A 17,467-nucleotide genomic window follows, 5' to 3' on the forward strand; every position below is an offset into this window, starting at 1 on the left:
GTGTTTGTTTATTACACTGATGGAGCCCTGAAAAATCACTAAGAAGCACAAAAAACAATATGTAGTAAAATTTCATAAATAAAATGTGCACAAAGAAGTGAAAACAGTACAATTAAATTAAGAAAATGTGAGACGGAAGCAACCAGATTCACACTTGTAGAGTTATATTTGTTGCCTGCTATATTGCCTGCTCCTGGGAACATTCAGATAAGGTTTTATGGAGGAGGGAAGGAGATCAGTCCTGAAAGTTTTGTGGCTGAACTTTTTCTTTCAATTTAAATAGTCAACTGTAGCAAAAATAATTGATCTAGAGCTCGGCTGTTCGAAGTATTGCATATTCCCAACATAGGGTTTATTATAATTTCTGAAAATATTAATGTTTAATTTTACATCCAAATAGTATGGAAATATATTTTGATCTCCATTATAAACTCTATTCTGCCCTTTAATTAATGCCTGTAAGATTGCCATTCTGATCTAGAAAAATCCCATTGAAATCCATGACTCTTACTTTTGAATAAAATGTATGTGGTATGCTTTAGATTATTATGTACATGATTTGGTTAGTGTTACACAACATTATAAAAATAGAATTGGGTATCTTTGTTTGAGCAATTTTTCCACTATAACTTCCTAAACTTTGTAGCTTTGAAAATACATGCTTGTATGATCAGAAATGGGTGACAAACACCAATGCTTTAATTAGCAAGCAAACAATTAGTATGCATGCTTATTCAGAAAATACATTAATTAGAAAATTGATTTTAATCAATTATTTAAATCAGGTCTTTTCTGGGGTGATTTAAATCATTTTGATTTAAATCAATTTGTCCTGCCCTGCTTTCCCTGCATCCCACACCTTCTTGTAAATTCTCCTCATTCTCCCTATTAGCATATTCAGACAACACAGAAGCTCAAGGACACTTTGCTCATGCAGTGGTATTACAATAGAAATGGCAGCGTTCCTTCCATTTGCTCATATCAATATATCACTAACAAATATTTAAAAAATCAAAAATATGTATTTATTGAAAATTTATTGAGCATTAATGGGCCACCTGTCAGGATAATCTCCCAAAGTTGCTTCCAATTTGTAAACAAAAAAAGCAATAACTACTATTTGAAAACAAAGCAAAGCACTTTCTTATCAATCATTCCACAGATCAGTACTTGTGTTTTCAATAAAAACATATCACAACTGATTTTTAAGTACAATAAAAGGCAATGCAATCACCCTCAGATTTTATTTTAACTAATTAGTTTTATTGCCTTGAATTAAAATTATTGACCTGTATGATTCTATCAAATACTATATCATTCCTTTGAACGGCCCTATTCTGAATACAGGCCCTATTACTATGCTAAAAAAGGCCAGCTTCTTGTGTTTACATGCTGTTAAAAGTAGCATTAAACTAAGCTATGGGGCTATTCTTAGTGATGTCAGAAATGACTCATTAATTATGACACTGATTGTGGAATTTCATCTCTACCTAGTTATGACTCTCTCCAAATGCTGTTAAGTGTTCAGCACAAGACAAAAAGCATATTTGCTGACCCAGACACTTGGCTGCCTTTTTGCAACTATGTTTTGTCATTATTACTTTTGTGATTTTTTTCTTAATTTGTTTTTAGATAGATACATGTTTCTTTTCTTCTTCGTGTACTTTGCTTTGGGATTATTCTTAATGATAAAAAGTCACGCATTTAAAATCAATAAACAAGGAATAAAGACACTGCTCCAACTACATATTCAGCGAAAATTAATTGAAAAGTGATAAAATATTACTAGTTTCACATCGTAATACATTCTTATTTCTTTATTTAATTTCTGTAATAGCCCATCACAAAGGATGACTCTGGGCATCTTACAATTCTAGAATGTTTAAACGTTTTTTTAAATATGCAACAAGTTTAAAACCAAAGACGGGGGGGCCTTCATACATTTGGAGCCCCAGGTATATAGCCAGGATTTAGAGCCCACAACAGGGTTGGAGCCATTACGCTTTCCAAAGGGAAAATATTCCATAGGCTACAGCAGAGAAGGCCCATCTTCTGGTCCCTGCCAGGCAATACTCTGGCTGATGAGTTCCACAACTTGCCCAATCTGTTAAAACCAAATTGCATGGGTTCAATTGGAAAAAGTCCCTCAGGAAATCTGGTCCCAAATCATGCAGGTTTTTAAAGGTGACAACCAGCACCTTGAATCGCGTCTGAAAATATACCAATAGCCAATGCAGCTCACATGCCAATGGTGCTTACATGTGCTATGTATCTAACATCACTTACTATCCAAGAAGCTGCATTCTACACCATTTGAAGCTGCCAAATGCTCTTCAAGGGTAGCCCTAAGTAGAAAGTTGGATCTGAATGAAACATTACAAGAGCATGAGTTATGGTGACAGAGCTGCCTAGTCCAGGAAAGGGTAAAACTGGCACATCATCTGAAGCTGTGCAAAGACTGTTCTAGTTACGGCTGCCACCTAATCTTCGATCAGGAGCTGTAAAAATTAGGCGGATCTCTAGATTGTATACTGGGCCTGTCTTGGCAGTGCTGCTCCATATAGAACCAAAGATGGAAAGACCTTGTCACCAGAGGGACCAAATATCCACAGCCACTCAGTCGTGCTGGGGTTAAGTCAGACCTTGATTTGCCCCAACCAGATCCCAACAGCCTTCAGACACTAAGTTAGGACATTCATGGCATGACTCAGAGGGCTTGGAGTAAAAATATAAAGCTGGGTGTCATCTGTATATTAGAGATATCTCGCTCCAAATTGGAAATTAGAATCAAGTCAGAATAGTCTCCAAGAATAATCTGTTACGGATTGACCATGAAGACCTACGGTTCCCAGTTGAAAGTACTCAAAGTATCAGTAATGTACAATTGATCTTGGACAATGATCTTTCTCTGATAAGGCCTCAGGTAGTAGAATTTTATGTTTATAGATAGCTAAAACACTGCTCACCAGCACAACAGACAAAAAGAACTCTGCTGCAGACCGAGATCTATGCTTTGTGCCTGCATCTATCCTGCATTCTATCCAGATGTATTTCATGCATGAAAATCAAGGAGGCCAGACTTAATGCAAAAGAATAAGTGGACACAAATCAGAGGTCAGAATGTTACTCTTCATAAACCATTAGAAATTCCTGAGAAAGGAAATTTAAAAACAAATATCATTATGAAACAAATGAATTCCCACCCTGTATCTTTAGCTTTGTCATGCTACATATGTTAATTGGTTCAGTACTTTTCATTTATAAGCAGATTTGCTCCATATATGTTACCTTCTTAGATCATTCTGGTGTCATGATAAAAGAGTTAAGGTGGGTGTGGGTGGGTGTTTGTTTTTTTTTATTTATTTATTTATTACATATATACACACCCTCTCACAGGTTGAGGCAGACTGTTTCCTAAATGTATGCATTAATTAAATTGAATGAAAAAGTACATGTTTACCTTGATGTGGCCCCCAAATCCCATTTTGCATATAAGGTATTTTATTTATATAATTTATGTAATTTATATGCCGCCCTTCTCCCAAAGGACTCAGGGCGGCTTACAAAAAAAATGGAACAAAAATTACATAAACATTAAAAATCAAATTAAAAATTGATTAATATTATTTAAAATCACCCTGCGGATCAGCCCATTTGATGAAAGAGCCACATCTTCAATTCGCGGCGGAAGGAGAGAAGATCAGGGGCTGTCCTAAGGCCAGTGGGCAGCCCATTCCAGAGGGTCGGCGCTCCCACAGAGAACGCTCTCCCCCTAGGGGCCGCCAACCGACATTGTCTGGCACCTTGAGGCCCGCTCTATGGGAGCGCACAGGACGATGGGAGGATGGCAGGAAATGATCCTGCAAGTACTCCGGGCCTAAGCCATTTTAGCACACATGTGCACATCCACAAATCAACTTCCTTAATATTCACTTATTACAGTGATGCGTCCCCTTTCCTGTGGAAGTTTTAGGTGGTCACATGACAGGAGAGGGAAGCTCCCATTACATATAGCCAGCAGGAACCCATGTTAGGTAAATTGTGTAAAGAAATTTTGAGAAATCACAAATCACTTTGTGACTTGAATCTGTCTGTCTCAATTCAGGTTCAACATAAGGAATGGTATTTCAGGCCAGTATAAAATTTCTGCTCAGATGTAAATAAATGTGGAGAGCAAGTGATGAGACTTCAGTTGTTGGGAAATTACTTTGAGAAAGGAAACTGAGAAAAAGCAACTATCAACCATTGATGGTTGCTTTGCAGGAAGGTTGTATTGTTCTATTTATTAGACCCTCTGTACACCAGCTAAGATGGGGCTGCTGCATATGGCCTGCAAATTTTGGGACAACCACTGGTAGCCAACAAAGTTAGTTTTCTACATTTTCCTGCTGCTATGTAGCATCCATCTGGATTTTTGCAGTCCAGATCTTTAGGCCTAGTTAGCTTAAACTCCAGTGTAAGAATAGGGGAAGAACCTTGGTACAGACAACTGAAAGAAAGGGCCATTTGATATGAATTGTTTTGATTGTTTTGAAACCATAACTGAAATTTGAAAATATTTATACTAATTTGTCATACCAGCTACTGTAAATATTAACTATTATTGCTAATTGTTAACACTGGGTCATGTTTTGAGGTTAGTTTTGAGGCATATTTCTTACTAACAGACTCCCACTGAAATCTGGAGGAGTAAATTCAAATGAGAAAGCCAAGCTGAGATTTAAGAATTTATCACTATGCAAAATACTCATACGCATCATAATGTCCTGGCATCATGTTAAGTGTTTTCTTGCAAAATTATGTCTTGAAAACATTGTAACTGGTAAAATAGCTTTGAATACTGCTCCCCAGCCAATTTTTGTTTTTCTAGTATGAGTTATTTCTGCTTTTCAATACATCTGCAAGTGAAGCAGTTTTGGGGGGAAATGTAAGATAATCACAATAATACACTATATGTTCTTCTTTACTAGCAGCAACCTTTTTCTATTATATACCATTGCCCTCAAATCTACTTTGGTTTGTAAAAGAGCAAATGAAGCAAAAATGTCAGTTATTAGGATTATAAATGTTAAGCAGCAGACCATTTATTTGCATGCATTAATGAGAAAATTTTGAGTAGTTATACTTTGCCAAACATAGTTCAAAGGCTTTCTTTCCATTCATGGATAAAGTGTTCTTTTCAGGACTCCCCCTCCCCTTTGTGCATGAATGCATGGGAAGAGTCAGTATTCTGTAAGTTCACATGTACAAAACAACATGTAAACCCAATGGCTAGAATTGATTTTGGTAACTTTGCTTGGATAACTTCTTAATCTGTTGCTTTATTTGCATTATTGCTTTTGCTTGTTATTTAGGCATATTTTGACTGAATGGTGTAAATTCTTGCTAATTTATATGTTTAAAAATGAATGTATAGATAGTCCTCGACTTAGAACCACAATTGAGCCCAACATTTCCGTTGCTAAGCAGGACAGTCATTAGGTGACTTTTGCCCCATTTTATGACCTTTCTTGCCATAGTTGTTAAGTGAATCACTGTTGTTGTTAAATTAGTAACACGGTTGTTAAGTAACACGGTTGTCACAAAAAAGTGACCATGTGACTCTGGGACACTGCAACCGTCATAAATACATGCCAGTTGTCAAGCATCTGAAGTTTGATAATGTGACCACGAGGATGCTGTAAGGGTGAAAAATGGTCATAAGTCACTTTTGTCAGTGCCATTGTAACTTCAGTCATCATTATATGAATGGATGTAAGATGAGGACTACCTGTATAGAGCTTTTGTAAATAGAGGCGGTAGTGTTCTTTTGTTCAAAATTTGTATCAATTAAAATGTTAACTGCTATTCAAAATCTACACTGAGCAAAATGTGGCAAATTAAAAAGTGGCGTATGTCCTGCTGCTTTCTTCATTGTGAAGTATTAATGAGAAATCCAGCACAATCAACTGTCAGGAGACATCATAATAGCACGCAGGGAAGATTTGGGGAATTTTCCCCTGTGAACACGTAAGAAACTCAAAGGGGGGGAAATGGTTTTAAGGCTTCCACTTTCTACTATGTTATTAATGGCTGGAAAAGTTTTCAATACAGTGGAATCCACTCAGCTACAAATGGCCTTTGTTTAAGAGTAGGTTACTTGAATACATAAGTGAACCTATTATTTACTTTGATCAGTGAAAAACAATTGAGTAATGCCAAGAGACGTTCTTGGGCTTTTTTCTTAGGCGTATGATAAGATCTTTGCCCAAACTGTTTGAAGTACTCCTCTGCTTCCACTAGAGGGGGATTCCTTCCAAACAAGGTTGTAATCTGTTAAAAGCAATTCCTGCAGTCCTTACATTTTGCAGGAGTGCCCAGCAGGGTTTATTTTACCACTTTGTGGTAAATGCATCCTTTTGTAAGGGTGATGGCATAAAACTAAAAAGCGTATGTGTATATTACGGAAGGCAAAATCCTTTCGTATTAACAAATAGAACTAGTTGATATTTTACAAGATTGCTCTTGTATGAGATGAAATATTGTATGAGAGAATTGAGGACAGATAGTCCTCAGGCTACAACCCTAATTGGGATTGGAATTCCCATTGCTAAGCAAAAGATCATGTGCTTAGAGATGGTAGCCCAGATTGCAATCATCAGGCCAGAACTGCATGGTTGTTAGGTTAGGACCTCAAATTTCTCCTGCCCTGTGCAAACTGCTTCCACTTCAACCTCCCCACCTGCCTATTTTCTCCCATTTCTCCCTTTTTGGCTGCCCTGCACTCCTCTACCTGTTCCACCACCCCTCCCAGTTGACCTTCCTGTTTTTTCTCTCTGTTGCTGGCCTGAGATTCCAGCTCTGGGCAAAGAGGAAGCAGGACTGAAACAGTGGAGGAGATAGCATAGGCAGAGGAGCCTGAGTGGCGCAGCTGACTAATGCTACTGTTAAAAGATAGTATTTAGCTTCCAGCTGCCTGCAATTGCTGCGAGTTCAATTCTCACCAGCCTCAAGGTTGACTCAGCCTTCCATCCTTTCTAAGGTAGGTAAAATGAGGACCCGGTTTGTGGGGGCAATAAGCTGGCTTTGTATAAAATAGCCAAAAGTATGAAGGCTATTACTTAACGCATTGTAAGCCATCCTGAATCTCCGGAGAAGGGCAGCATATAAATAAAAAAAAAAGCCACCCTATCTTCTCCTGCTAGTGCAATGATTGATAGCTGGCAGATTGTGGAGAGCGTAGCAGGACAGGCTGGAAAGACAAGGCAAAGCTGCTCCCATCACTAGGTAATGGCACGTTCCAGGCAAAGGTGGCAACTGTGGGAAGCACTATTTGGGGTGGCAGCAGAACTGGAGGAAGTGCAGGGATGCGGTTTATGTTGGAAATGTTCTTGGAGAACTGGCTTGCAGGCTCCAGCCAGGGGTGGAGATGAGCCCAGTGCCAACAGAGCCTACCTGCAGGCCCTCTATTCGTTTGACCCAGCCCTCCTTCTGCAAAGCCTAGCAAAGGGTCAGTGGCTTCCAATGCACGTCCAGGTCTTCCAGCGGCTTCCTGGTCTTGCAGGCCTGGCATGCTCCCATTGCCAGATGAGACTCCACTGCCCTGCTACACTTGCTGCGTGTGTCCCAGGTGTTGCTTGACAAGCCCCTGGTTCCCAGGCCAGTAGCAGGAGGAAGAAAAAGCCAAAGGTTAACTGGGATGGCAGCAGGGGTAGGCAGTGGACGACAACGGGAGAGATAAGTGGGTGGGGGGAGTTGAAGCAGAGGCTGTTCGTGAAGGTAAGAAAAATGTGACCCCAGGAGCTACCTACTGCTATGTGACTCTTTCAATTAATTCTTTTTAAAGCATTAGGTTTTAAACTTTTCTTGTAAGAAACTTCAAAATTAAGATTAATTTTATTTTCAGGTATTTTCTTAGAGTTCTTCATATAGATAGTCCTTAACTTATAATTGATAACTTATCTAGCATTCAAGTCATGATGGACCCATCCACCCCAATTTGTATTTATGACCTGGTTCGAGAGTTCTGATTGCCCCCTGTAGTCACAATACCAGATTTCAGGTACTTGGCAAACGATCCGCATTTATGGCTGTTTGCAGTGTCCCATGGTCACATGACCATAATTTATGACATTTTTCTCAAAAACTGGTATTTATTTCCAATTTTTGGCAAAACATGTAGCAGACAATACATTTTCTTAATGACAGAGGCAGTCACTTAATGACTAAACAATCACTTAACAACCATGGTGATTTTATTTTTTATTTATTTATTTATTTATTTACATTTTGTGTTTCTAGACAGCCCATCTCCCTCAGGGAAGGACTTGCTTAATCACAATCAAGCAAAACAAGTTTGTAAAACTGGGTGATGACCTACTTTACGACTGTAGTGACTTACAACCACGCTCCATTATGGTCATAAGCCAAGGACTACCTGTAGTTTAAGTAAAAAGTACAGTTTTGAAGCCCCCGCCCCCTTTAATATAACCGCCCCCCTAATAAATGTGACTGATTTCTGATATTAATGCTAGTTCCATCCAAGACAGGAGTACAACTTGCTTTCTGGGGACAAACTATTGCATAAATATTATATATTGTGCCACATTATATTTGGCTACTTTTTATGAGGCATAAAAAACTCGATTTGTTAAGTCTTCCTTACTTCCTCCAGCCCTAAAAAAGGGTTTTTATTATTTTGCTAAGTATAATTTCTGCTTAGATTAGCACTGCTGTTTTTATGTATGGATTTACGTGACACAGTGTGCCTGTTCTAGCTTGTATTTTTCTCACAAACTCTGTGACTCTGTTCACTTTTAAGTGACTACTTTTGAAATTTTATTTCTCCTTATAATTTCAGGTTGAAGTTTTAGCCTCGGAGGATGCTTCATTTGGACTCAAGGTCTGTAGATGATGAAATTTCTTTTCTTGGGTACTCTAAGTTTAAAACAGCTGGTTTAATTTTATATGAGAACATTTACTTTTTCCTGAAAATTATATCATTAATTCCTGTCCCGTAATATTTTGAGATTATTTCAATCAAGATGACATTTCATATTGTGTTTCACTTTTTTTCTAAATAAATTTTGTTTGCAAGAGAGATCAGGTTGGAATATGAGAACACGTTACAAAGTATTAATCTCCTTTTAAATATATCATTTCATACAGGATGGATTTTGTTTTGTAGGTTTAGTAATGTGGCTCATGCCACTGAGACCTAGAAATTGATTTCTGAGCACTTTTGTAGTTTTCATATGCCTGGTATTAAATTCCTGACAAGAGAACTTTTTAAGGTTCTAGATTTACTTTTACAAATATTAACTTTATCTATCATTAATGAAATTAGGGGACTGATCTTTTTTTTTTTTTTAATGGTGGTCCTTAATGGTAAATTTTACAGGCTACAAAATAGACTAGCGAGAAAAGAGATTGGATAATGGGAAAGGAGTAGAAATCTGAAAACTTAATCTTAAATCATGGATTTTCTGTTGTTAAATATCCATATGATATAATACATCAGAAAAGTATAGAAATTGAGTAATCACCAAAGTAAGAACAATAGGTAAGAAAAGAATAAAGCTCAACATTTATGATGAAAAACTATGCACATAGTTAACTCGGGGAAGGGGGGATCAAAATTACCACTTTATTAGTTAGTAAATATTTATGACACAATGATTTACTACTGTTTTATTGTGTTGTGATATCTGGGAAACTGATTTAAAATAAATTATTAAAAATAAATAGAGCTTTTCCAAAATTGTTTGAAGCGTTTAACATATGGTATGCCGTAGCATTTTCTAGTTTGTATTTAATACGCAGCAGGCATGCAGAACATTCACTGAATATTTAATAAACCTGGAGGGTCAGCTTTTGCAAACTCATCTCCATAATCCTTCATGCTAGCTGAGTAAACAGAAGTATTATTGAAGATTATTGTAGCCAATAGCTCTTATTGTCTGACCCATTTTGGGAAAGACTGTGTTATTGTTTTAAGGTTAAAATTGCACTTTGGGAAAGATATTAGGATCAATTTGTATGTGGCACAAGCCGGGTATTTGCCAAGTAAAATTTTCACTTTCATTTAAATGCACTTAGAACATGCTGCATCAAGCGATGTCTGTTTGGCATTAACAAATAAGTGGCTTCAGAGTCACATTTTGGGTTGATTACTACTATAGATGACTAAGCTAGAACATATAGTAAATATTTTCTAAAACGAAGTATGCATAGAATGCATTCATGAATAAGCAATTCAGCAGTTCTCATGATACAGCCACTTCAGGAATAATGTTGCTTTTGCTGTTCTGAATGCCTATACTTTATCAGAGGATTTCAGTGACAATAACATAAATCCTACTTTTTAGTCCTATGGAATGTTTTCTGGAACCTGCTTATTTCATTATGTTTCAAGTAATTGTGACATCCCTGCTTCTATCAAACTATTGCTTCCTTACGATATACAAATTTGAATAATTCAATGCAATTTACCTTCCATAATCATTTGTGTAATTGACCTCCAAATCTGAGATTATAAACTTGTTGCATCAATAATTACGAAACAAGCATGAAGTATTTGTTGATTTTCTTTTTTAAAAAAACCATTGGTTTTTAGTTTATGTTCTTTATTTTCTGGGCTGCCACTGGGGGAGAGGAAGAATGTCAAACTCTTGAAACTGTTGTATCAAGTAACTTATTTCTTAACTTAAAACTTCACTGGATATTGCAATACTTCCTATATTATTGCATCTTGTGCTTTCTATTTTCATCCCTGAACAACACATTTTATTAACAATTTTCTTTTTAATCTTTTACTGATTGGTGCTTCAAGACATTTTGCTACTGCAAACCTAACACCAAATTTTCATACAGCTAAAAAGCCTTTTTGTACCATTCAGAGCTCAACTGCTACCTTCATCATAGTTCCTATGTGCTGTGTCCTTAAGCAGCTTGCTACATTTTGCTGCTTGGTAGAACTGGCCCAGTCCCTACAGACAAAAGATTCATCCAGAATAAGCCAAGAAATTCTTAGCGAAATGGGGCCTAGTTGTGGGAAACAAATACACTTTAATATATTAAATAGGCAGTGTGTTTAATGGGGGAAAAAAACCCACAATTGTTTCTAAACTGTGAAAACTAAATTTTACATAAATAGTCCTAAATCACAAAGTTAATAATTTTTAGTTTGAAAGAAATAATATTACTGCATATTAGCTGAATTTCAAATATTTTCATATGAACTGTCTCATCTGCCTTTACATTTTTTTGGAGAACTAATGAAACCGTCTTTGGAACTAATTCCATCCAGGTTTTCTCAAAATGTTATTTTAAATAGATGACAAATTATTTTCATGGATGCATTCTTTGTAGTTAAGAATGGGGACTAACCCTTTTTTAATTTTAGTCAATGCTATTCTAGAGTTGTCTTCCTTTAGTTCTTAATTGGAAATTCTATCCTTTATTCCAAGGCAGCATGCGTGACAGATACTTGGTTTGTTGTATAACATGAACTGAGTTACCTATATATTACCTATAGTAATATATACCTATAGTAATATATAGATAACTATATACAGTTAAATTGCTTTATTTTTATATATTTTAAGTAGTACTTTGGTATTTGTTAAGAGTTCTGATTAAAGAAGCCAAGCAACGAGGCAAATCCTAAATATTTCCATTTTTTTTGTCACCACATCATTTCCATGAGATACCACCACTATGTTTCACTAATTTCTAATTTCTGTAAAAAAATAATTGTAAGCAGTTGCCTCCATTTTTGACAAGTTGGTCTTCACTATGCAGGGCCAGATCAAGTGTCATTAAAAGAAAATAGCAACATTATTATTTTCTAGAATGTTGCCATGATATTTTTTGGATTTTGTAATTGCAAACATATTCATATTGTTACTAAGAAAACTGAATGAACAAATCCATAAGCTCAAGCTATACCTTTTACCCTTTTTTCTTTTTCTGTTCAATCATGTCTGATTCTCAGCCACTGCCTGGGAAAAAATTATTGGCAAGCTTTTTCAGAAGTCGTTTGCCATTGCCTCCTTCCTAGGGCTGATTGGATCACCCAACCGGGTTTGTATCTAAGGTGGGGGGCTAGAACTCATGTCTCCCAGCTTTTGACTAGATGTCTTGACCACTATTCCAAACTGACCTTCTCCTTATATCCTAGTGTGATTTTAAAAACCATAGGATAAAAATATATAGTTTCTGCACCAGAGTTATATATGTTATATTTATACAAAACTTCCATTGACATTATATAGTTATTTGAGAAGAATCTGACTAATTTTCTTTAAGGTCATGATACAAAATTCAAATAATATAGATGATCATTTTCTGTGCAGTATAACTTTCTACAGCAGATAATAGGACCTCACCCATTGAAGAGAAAAAAATAGATTGTAAATAAACAATTAAGTTGTGCGTACTGCAAACTAATTAAGATTAAAAATAAGCTTTCAGGACCTGTTTTTCATATATTCAGTCAGTGCTCCATGCAAGCTTCGGATAGCAGAAATACAGTATCTGGTTATATGTTCTGCATCTATGTACTTTATATCATCTCTCATTCTTATAACCACCTATTTCCAGTGTTGATTTCTCAAATAGCCATATGGGGTATGACTTAAAATGACAGTTGCTGCAGAAATCTGTATGTTCATATTTCACATAAATATTTCATAGCATTTCCCATGTAGATTCAATAGGTATACAGCTATATTCTTCTGACTGATAAGAATCAACATTTCTTCAGCATCTATCTCCAAGTGTTTCTTTTGAATTTAAGATGATTTTGTGATGCATATCTTCAAAAGGAAGAGGTCCTTTTCTAGGAATCCATCTTCATACTTCACCAACCTAAAATTCAGACCCACACAGTGCAGATAGTTTTCTTTTGGGGAAGCACAGTTCTACTAGATAAAACTACCCTGCCCTATAAACTTATTCAATGTTATATATGCATGCCTGCTGCCAGCTGCCTTCTGTGATCTACAAGTAAGCCTTGTCATATAGCTATATTTTATCCACTCCTTGGAATATAAATAAATGCTTGCAAGATTTTACACTGGGCATTCTTAAACCTTTGGTGTTAACCTGAATAAAGAAAATCAGGTATCAAGGTCAGACAGTTCCAGAAGTCACCTACTAGAGGAAAAATGCAACATAAAAACAGTAGAATGATACTTATGCATTCTGCTATTGGTATTTTTAAATTAAACAAGATCTGAAGCTTATTCTGAAAATTGCTCTTCTCTAAGCTCAGTGTCCCATACTTGAAACAGCTACTTACCATTAGCAGTGTCAGTCTGAGATATAAATCTCAGCAATTCATTCCTTCAAGAAACTTCCAATAACAATTTATTACTCATCAGACCCTTTATCTGTGTGGGCAATACAGTACTATGACAGGGCCAAACCACATCAGCACTAATTACTTCTCTTGCCTTCATAATGTCTAACTTAAAATGTATTATCATATGCCAAGAGAGATGTTGTCCCTAAATAACAGAAGGATTATGGTTGCAGAGGTTCATATTCCAAGTCTACCCTGAACATCCTCGGCATTGAGGATTTTAGGATGACTTTGGAGGGGGAATCACCTTCATTTGCATCACTGAACACCATCAGCATTGACAAAATCACCATCATCTTATTGCAAAAAGCAACTTTACTTAAAACAGTTTGCATCCTGTGATGATATCTAATATTATGAAACAACAGTATCTGCCAATCTAGGTCCTTGGGAAAGACTTGATAGGTAGACAAGAAAAGTCGTTATTGTTATGGTTTTGTTGTTGCTACGATTGTCGTTGTCATTGAAACCTGTTAAAAAGTATCAACATTAACAGGGTCATGTCAATGGGGCAGGCCACTGTTCTAGGCCACTCTGAGTTTCAAAATGAGAGTCTAGCATATATTTTTGAGTTAGCATTCAATAATAATAAAAGAAATAGTTTGGTTGAGGCATCACGAGACAAATTGGGAGACTGGTAGTTCTAGTCCTACCTTTGGCATGAAGCCAGCTGGGCGACCTTGGACCAGTCATTCTCTCTCAGTCCTAGCAATGAGGCAATGGCAAACCACTTCTGAAATCTTGCCAAGAAAACTGCAGGGAGCCAACACTGGCTTGAAGGCACACAGGAACACATTCATTAAAAAAAAAAATGCAGAACAGAGACTTAAATGGATTGGAAGTGGCCAGCTCTATTTTCTTTATTTCAAGAAACGAATGTCTGAGAGTTTATTTTAAAGTATAATGAACATCTATTACTATGCAATATTTTCAAGCAAGTTAGCATTCTTTTCTGCAAGGAGCAGTTAAAATAGCCTCTGCTTCTGCCATCTGCTGGCTATAGACATAATGTACATCTTGAAAGGGCAGTGCCATTTTATTGCATTTACCAGTAATTAACCTTTATCATATTGATGTTTTAAGTGTTACTTTCGTTGATTTGTTGATGAGTGTGTTTAATGTATACTTCTTCTTAAATTATGCTTTGCAGTAACCTGGCATGCAACTTGCCGGACTTCAATAATATTACACAGGTGTGAAAACAGATTGCTGATTACTAATCATTTTATCTGAAAAAGGCAAGATTTGGAAACACAGTTTGTTACATATTGTTCCTTTAGACTTTAATAACATAAAGGAGTCTATTCCATTGATTGGATTTGGAGTAAAGATTGTTTTATAAATGTTAAAAAATTTTAAAATGTCATTAATACATCATCTTAATCTGACATTGTAAACCGCTCAGAGAATGCTGTTAAGCACTATGGAGCTGTATATAAGTGCTAATGCTAAAATCTTACACCCTGCATCAAAGAATTTTTGAAGATTTTACAATGTGTGTATTTTAGGAAGTATATAATTATATTGATGGTTGGAATACTTAGATGGAAAGGTGCCTGATTTCTGACCCTGATTTTGTGTTGGCCATTTCAATGTGAATCCTACATTTAATGATAATTTGGCACAAATATTATGCTTATACTGTCGTTGAGCAAATATTATCTGTTTTTGCTAAGTACGAAATTACTTCAGAATATACTCTAATATAGCAAAACAAAAGTATATAGATTTTTTGTTTAATTTATTTTGCTACTATCAGATGCTGTTATTTTAAAGAAGAAAATGAACAAGAAGTTGGCCCTTTTTCTGTTTAGTACTGTGATTTTCAGTAGTCATCTACTTTTTTAGCTACAGTGAATTAAAGGATGAGGGTGTTTTGTTTTTTTTATTATTTTGGGGGAAGGCAGGGAGAGCATATGTTCTATTAGAGTGGAAGCAGAAATTGCAATAACAGAATTTGGGAAGAAGAAGGATATTTACATAGAGAAAATGTGGACATCGGTGATATAAAAATAATTCTAAACTGTGTTTCAGTGCAAATTAATTAATCTATCTCTCTTAAACTTTCATGCATCCATCAAAAATAAAAATAGAATAAAAACCACACCAAAATCAGTATAATTATAAAAATACATAATAATAAAGCTGTTTTTCAATCAATGGCATCTTAGAGGAATGAGGTCTTATAAATGTGGTAACATTTTCCTGGAAGTAGTTACACAATTTTGGAGCCGTTAATAAAAAATCTTATCATCTTGCCATTATTATCTGCATCAGATAAGCTTGAAATAGCCAACCAAATCTGGAGAATAGCTTTCATTTATCAAATGTGTCTTTACTGGGCAAATAAGTAAGGCTGTAAAATCTAAAAACAGTATCTTAGGCCCAAAAGCATAGGTGGCCCAAATTAAGGTTTATATGGTTATACCTGCCAAAATGAAATACTGTAATGTTAAAAACCTTGTACCCCAACCCTTATGAGGAGTTTTCAGGATTATAATCTGTAATCATGAAGAATTCACACAATAAAAAATTGGTCACGAAGGTGCTTCAAGACATCTTGTTGATTTTGCTGCAAACTACTACTATCTGAAAACTTACTTTTGAGACCTCGATAAAATATTTTGCAGGGCTTTGGTTACTTTAAATTTTTCTTTAAGTATAAATGCATTTAGATACAGTGCAGTTTTCTTGCAGCCCTGTTTCTTTTTTACTAATGAGCAAATCCCACTGAATTTAGCGAGTTTCACTTCTATATAAGATAGGTACAGGATTCTTATCCTACCTTAGTTGAACACAGAATAAGAGCAAGGGGTTTTTTTTATTAGCTAGCTCACTTTTGAATAATCTCATTTCCAGAGTTTAGGTCATTAGAATACATTGTCCAAATTAAGAAAAACCATATCTATTTTAGTGCGGAATCTTTTGGACCCACGAATCACATTCAACTAGATTAAAAAGCCTGAGAGATTTCATGCTATTCAATATAATATATTTGAATTTGGAGGTTACATTATCTACACTTTAAGGAAATCTCTGTAAATGATCCCCCGGTATTATTCACCTAGGTTCCAGAAGAAGTTGAAATAGTTTGTTTGGAAAACGTACATGCCACCTAATGGTCATAAGGTTATATCCTTTTTTTTATATCCTATAAAAATCCCTAGACACAATAAAAAGCGTAACAGATAAATATTAAAATAGTAACATTAGACAGCTTGTTTAAATAAATGTTTTAATTTTGAACCTGCTGTATCAAGAAAGAGCTTATTAGAGTATTTATTGCTGTATAATAATCACAAAATAGCCAAAATGTTAAAATTCTCAGCAATGTTTTATTTCAAAATGATTTCTTTTTCAGTCACCAATGCCCAATTTCATCTTTGAAAGGGTATTTATACCTTCATTATTTCAGAGAGAAATGCTGATATTTTCTTTAGTCTCTTCCCTTCTAACCTTGACTCTTACCGTGTATGATACTATGGATAGTAAAGAGATTGGTTGGTTGAAAATAACATTTTTAGAGCTTTAGCTATAAAGTGTTTTTCAGCTGTTACAGTAATAATAAAAAGAGCTTGTATGTTCCTGGGATGTGTTTGATTCTACCCTGCAGTGATTCATTGTGGATCTCTTTCCTAGATAAGTGCTTATTTCTTGTGATCAGGGAAAATGCTGTATACCTTTGGATTCATTTGTGCCTATTCAAGCTTGTACTGTAGGCAGTTTTGTATAGCTCTCTTCGAATTAAAAAGCGATTTAAGCTCAGAAGGTGACTGCAAATATAAAAAGGCCTTTGGCTCCCCTGTCGATCCATAGTAAATTTAAAAATATATTTTAGATCCTACATGCCACTTGTTCTAAGTTCACCTTGCACTTGGTATCCTGCCAAGAGTCATTAGAATGCGGTGGGATATAAATGAGGTCAATTGATAATTTTTCAATTCCTACTGCAAGGATTATTCACTTTGGAACTTTGCAGGTTTTTTCCTAATAGGACTCCTGATGATGACACCTTATAAAAGGTGCTGCAACCAGTAAATTGCACATATGTTTTAAAATTCTGTCTTGTAGACTTTGCTTCCAGGCCACTTTGGATATAACATTTTTTTCAAATATGCATAC

General features: G+C 35.7%; 1 protein-coding gene across 15 annotated transcripts in view; it reads left to right on the forward strand.

The window, feature by feature from the left end:
* ARID1B (AT-rich interaction domain 1B) overlaps positions 1-17,467 on the forward strand; it is a 434,784-nt gene that overhangs the window by 233,211 nt on the left and 184,106 nt on the right. For all 15 annotated transcript variants that reach the window (XM_034428582.3, XM_087882864.1, XM_034428578.3 and 12 more), the window contains exon 5: positions 8,840-8,881. In XM_034428582.3, the coding sequence (XP_034284473.2) occupies positions 8,840-8,881 (42 nt within the window). The remainder of the gene's footprint in view (positions 1-8,839; positions 8,882-17,467) is intronic.

Source organism: Pantherophis guttatus, chromosome 1 (genome assembly GCF_059756535.1).
Source record: "Pantherophis guttatus breed Tessera chromosome 1, ASM5975653v1, whole genome shotgun sequence".
NCBI lineage: Eukaryota > Metazoa > Chordata > Lepidosauria > Squamata > Colubridae > Pantherophis > Pantherophis guttatus.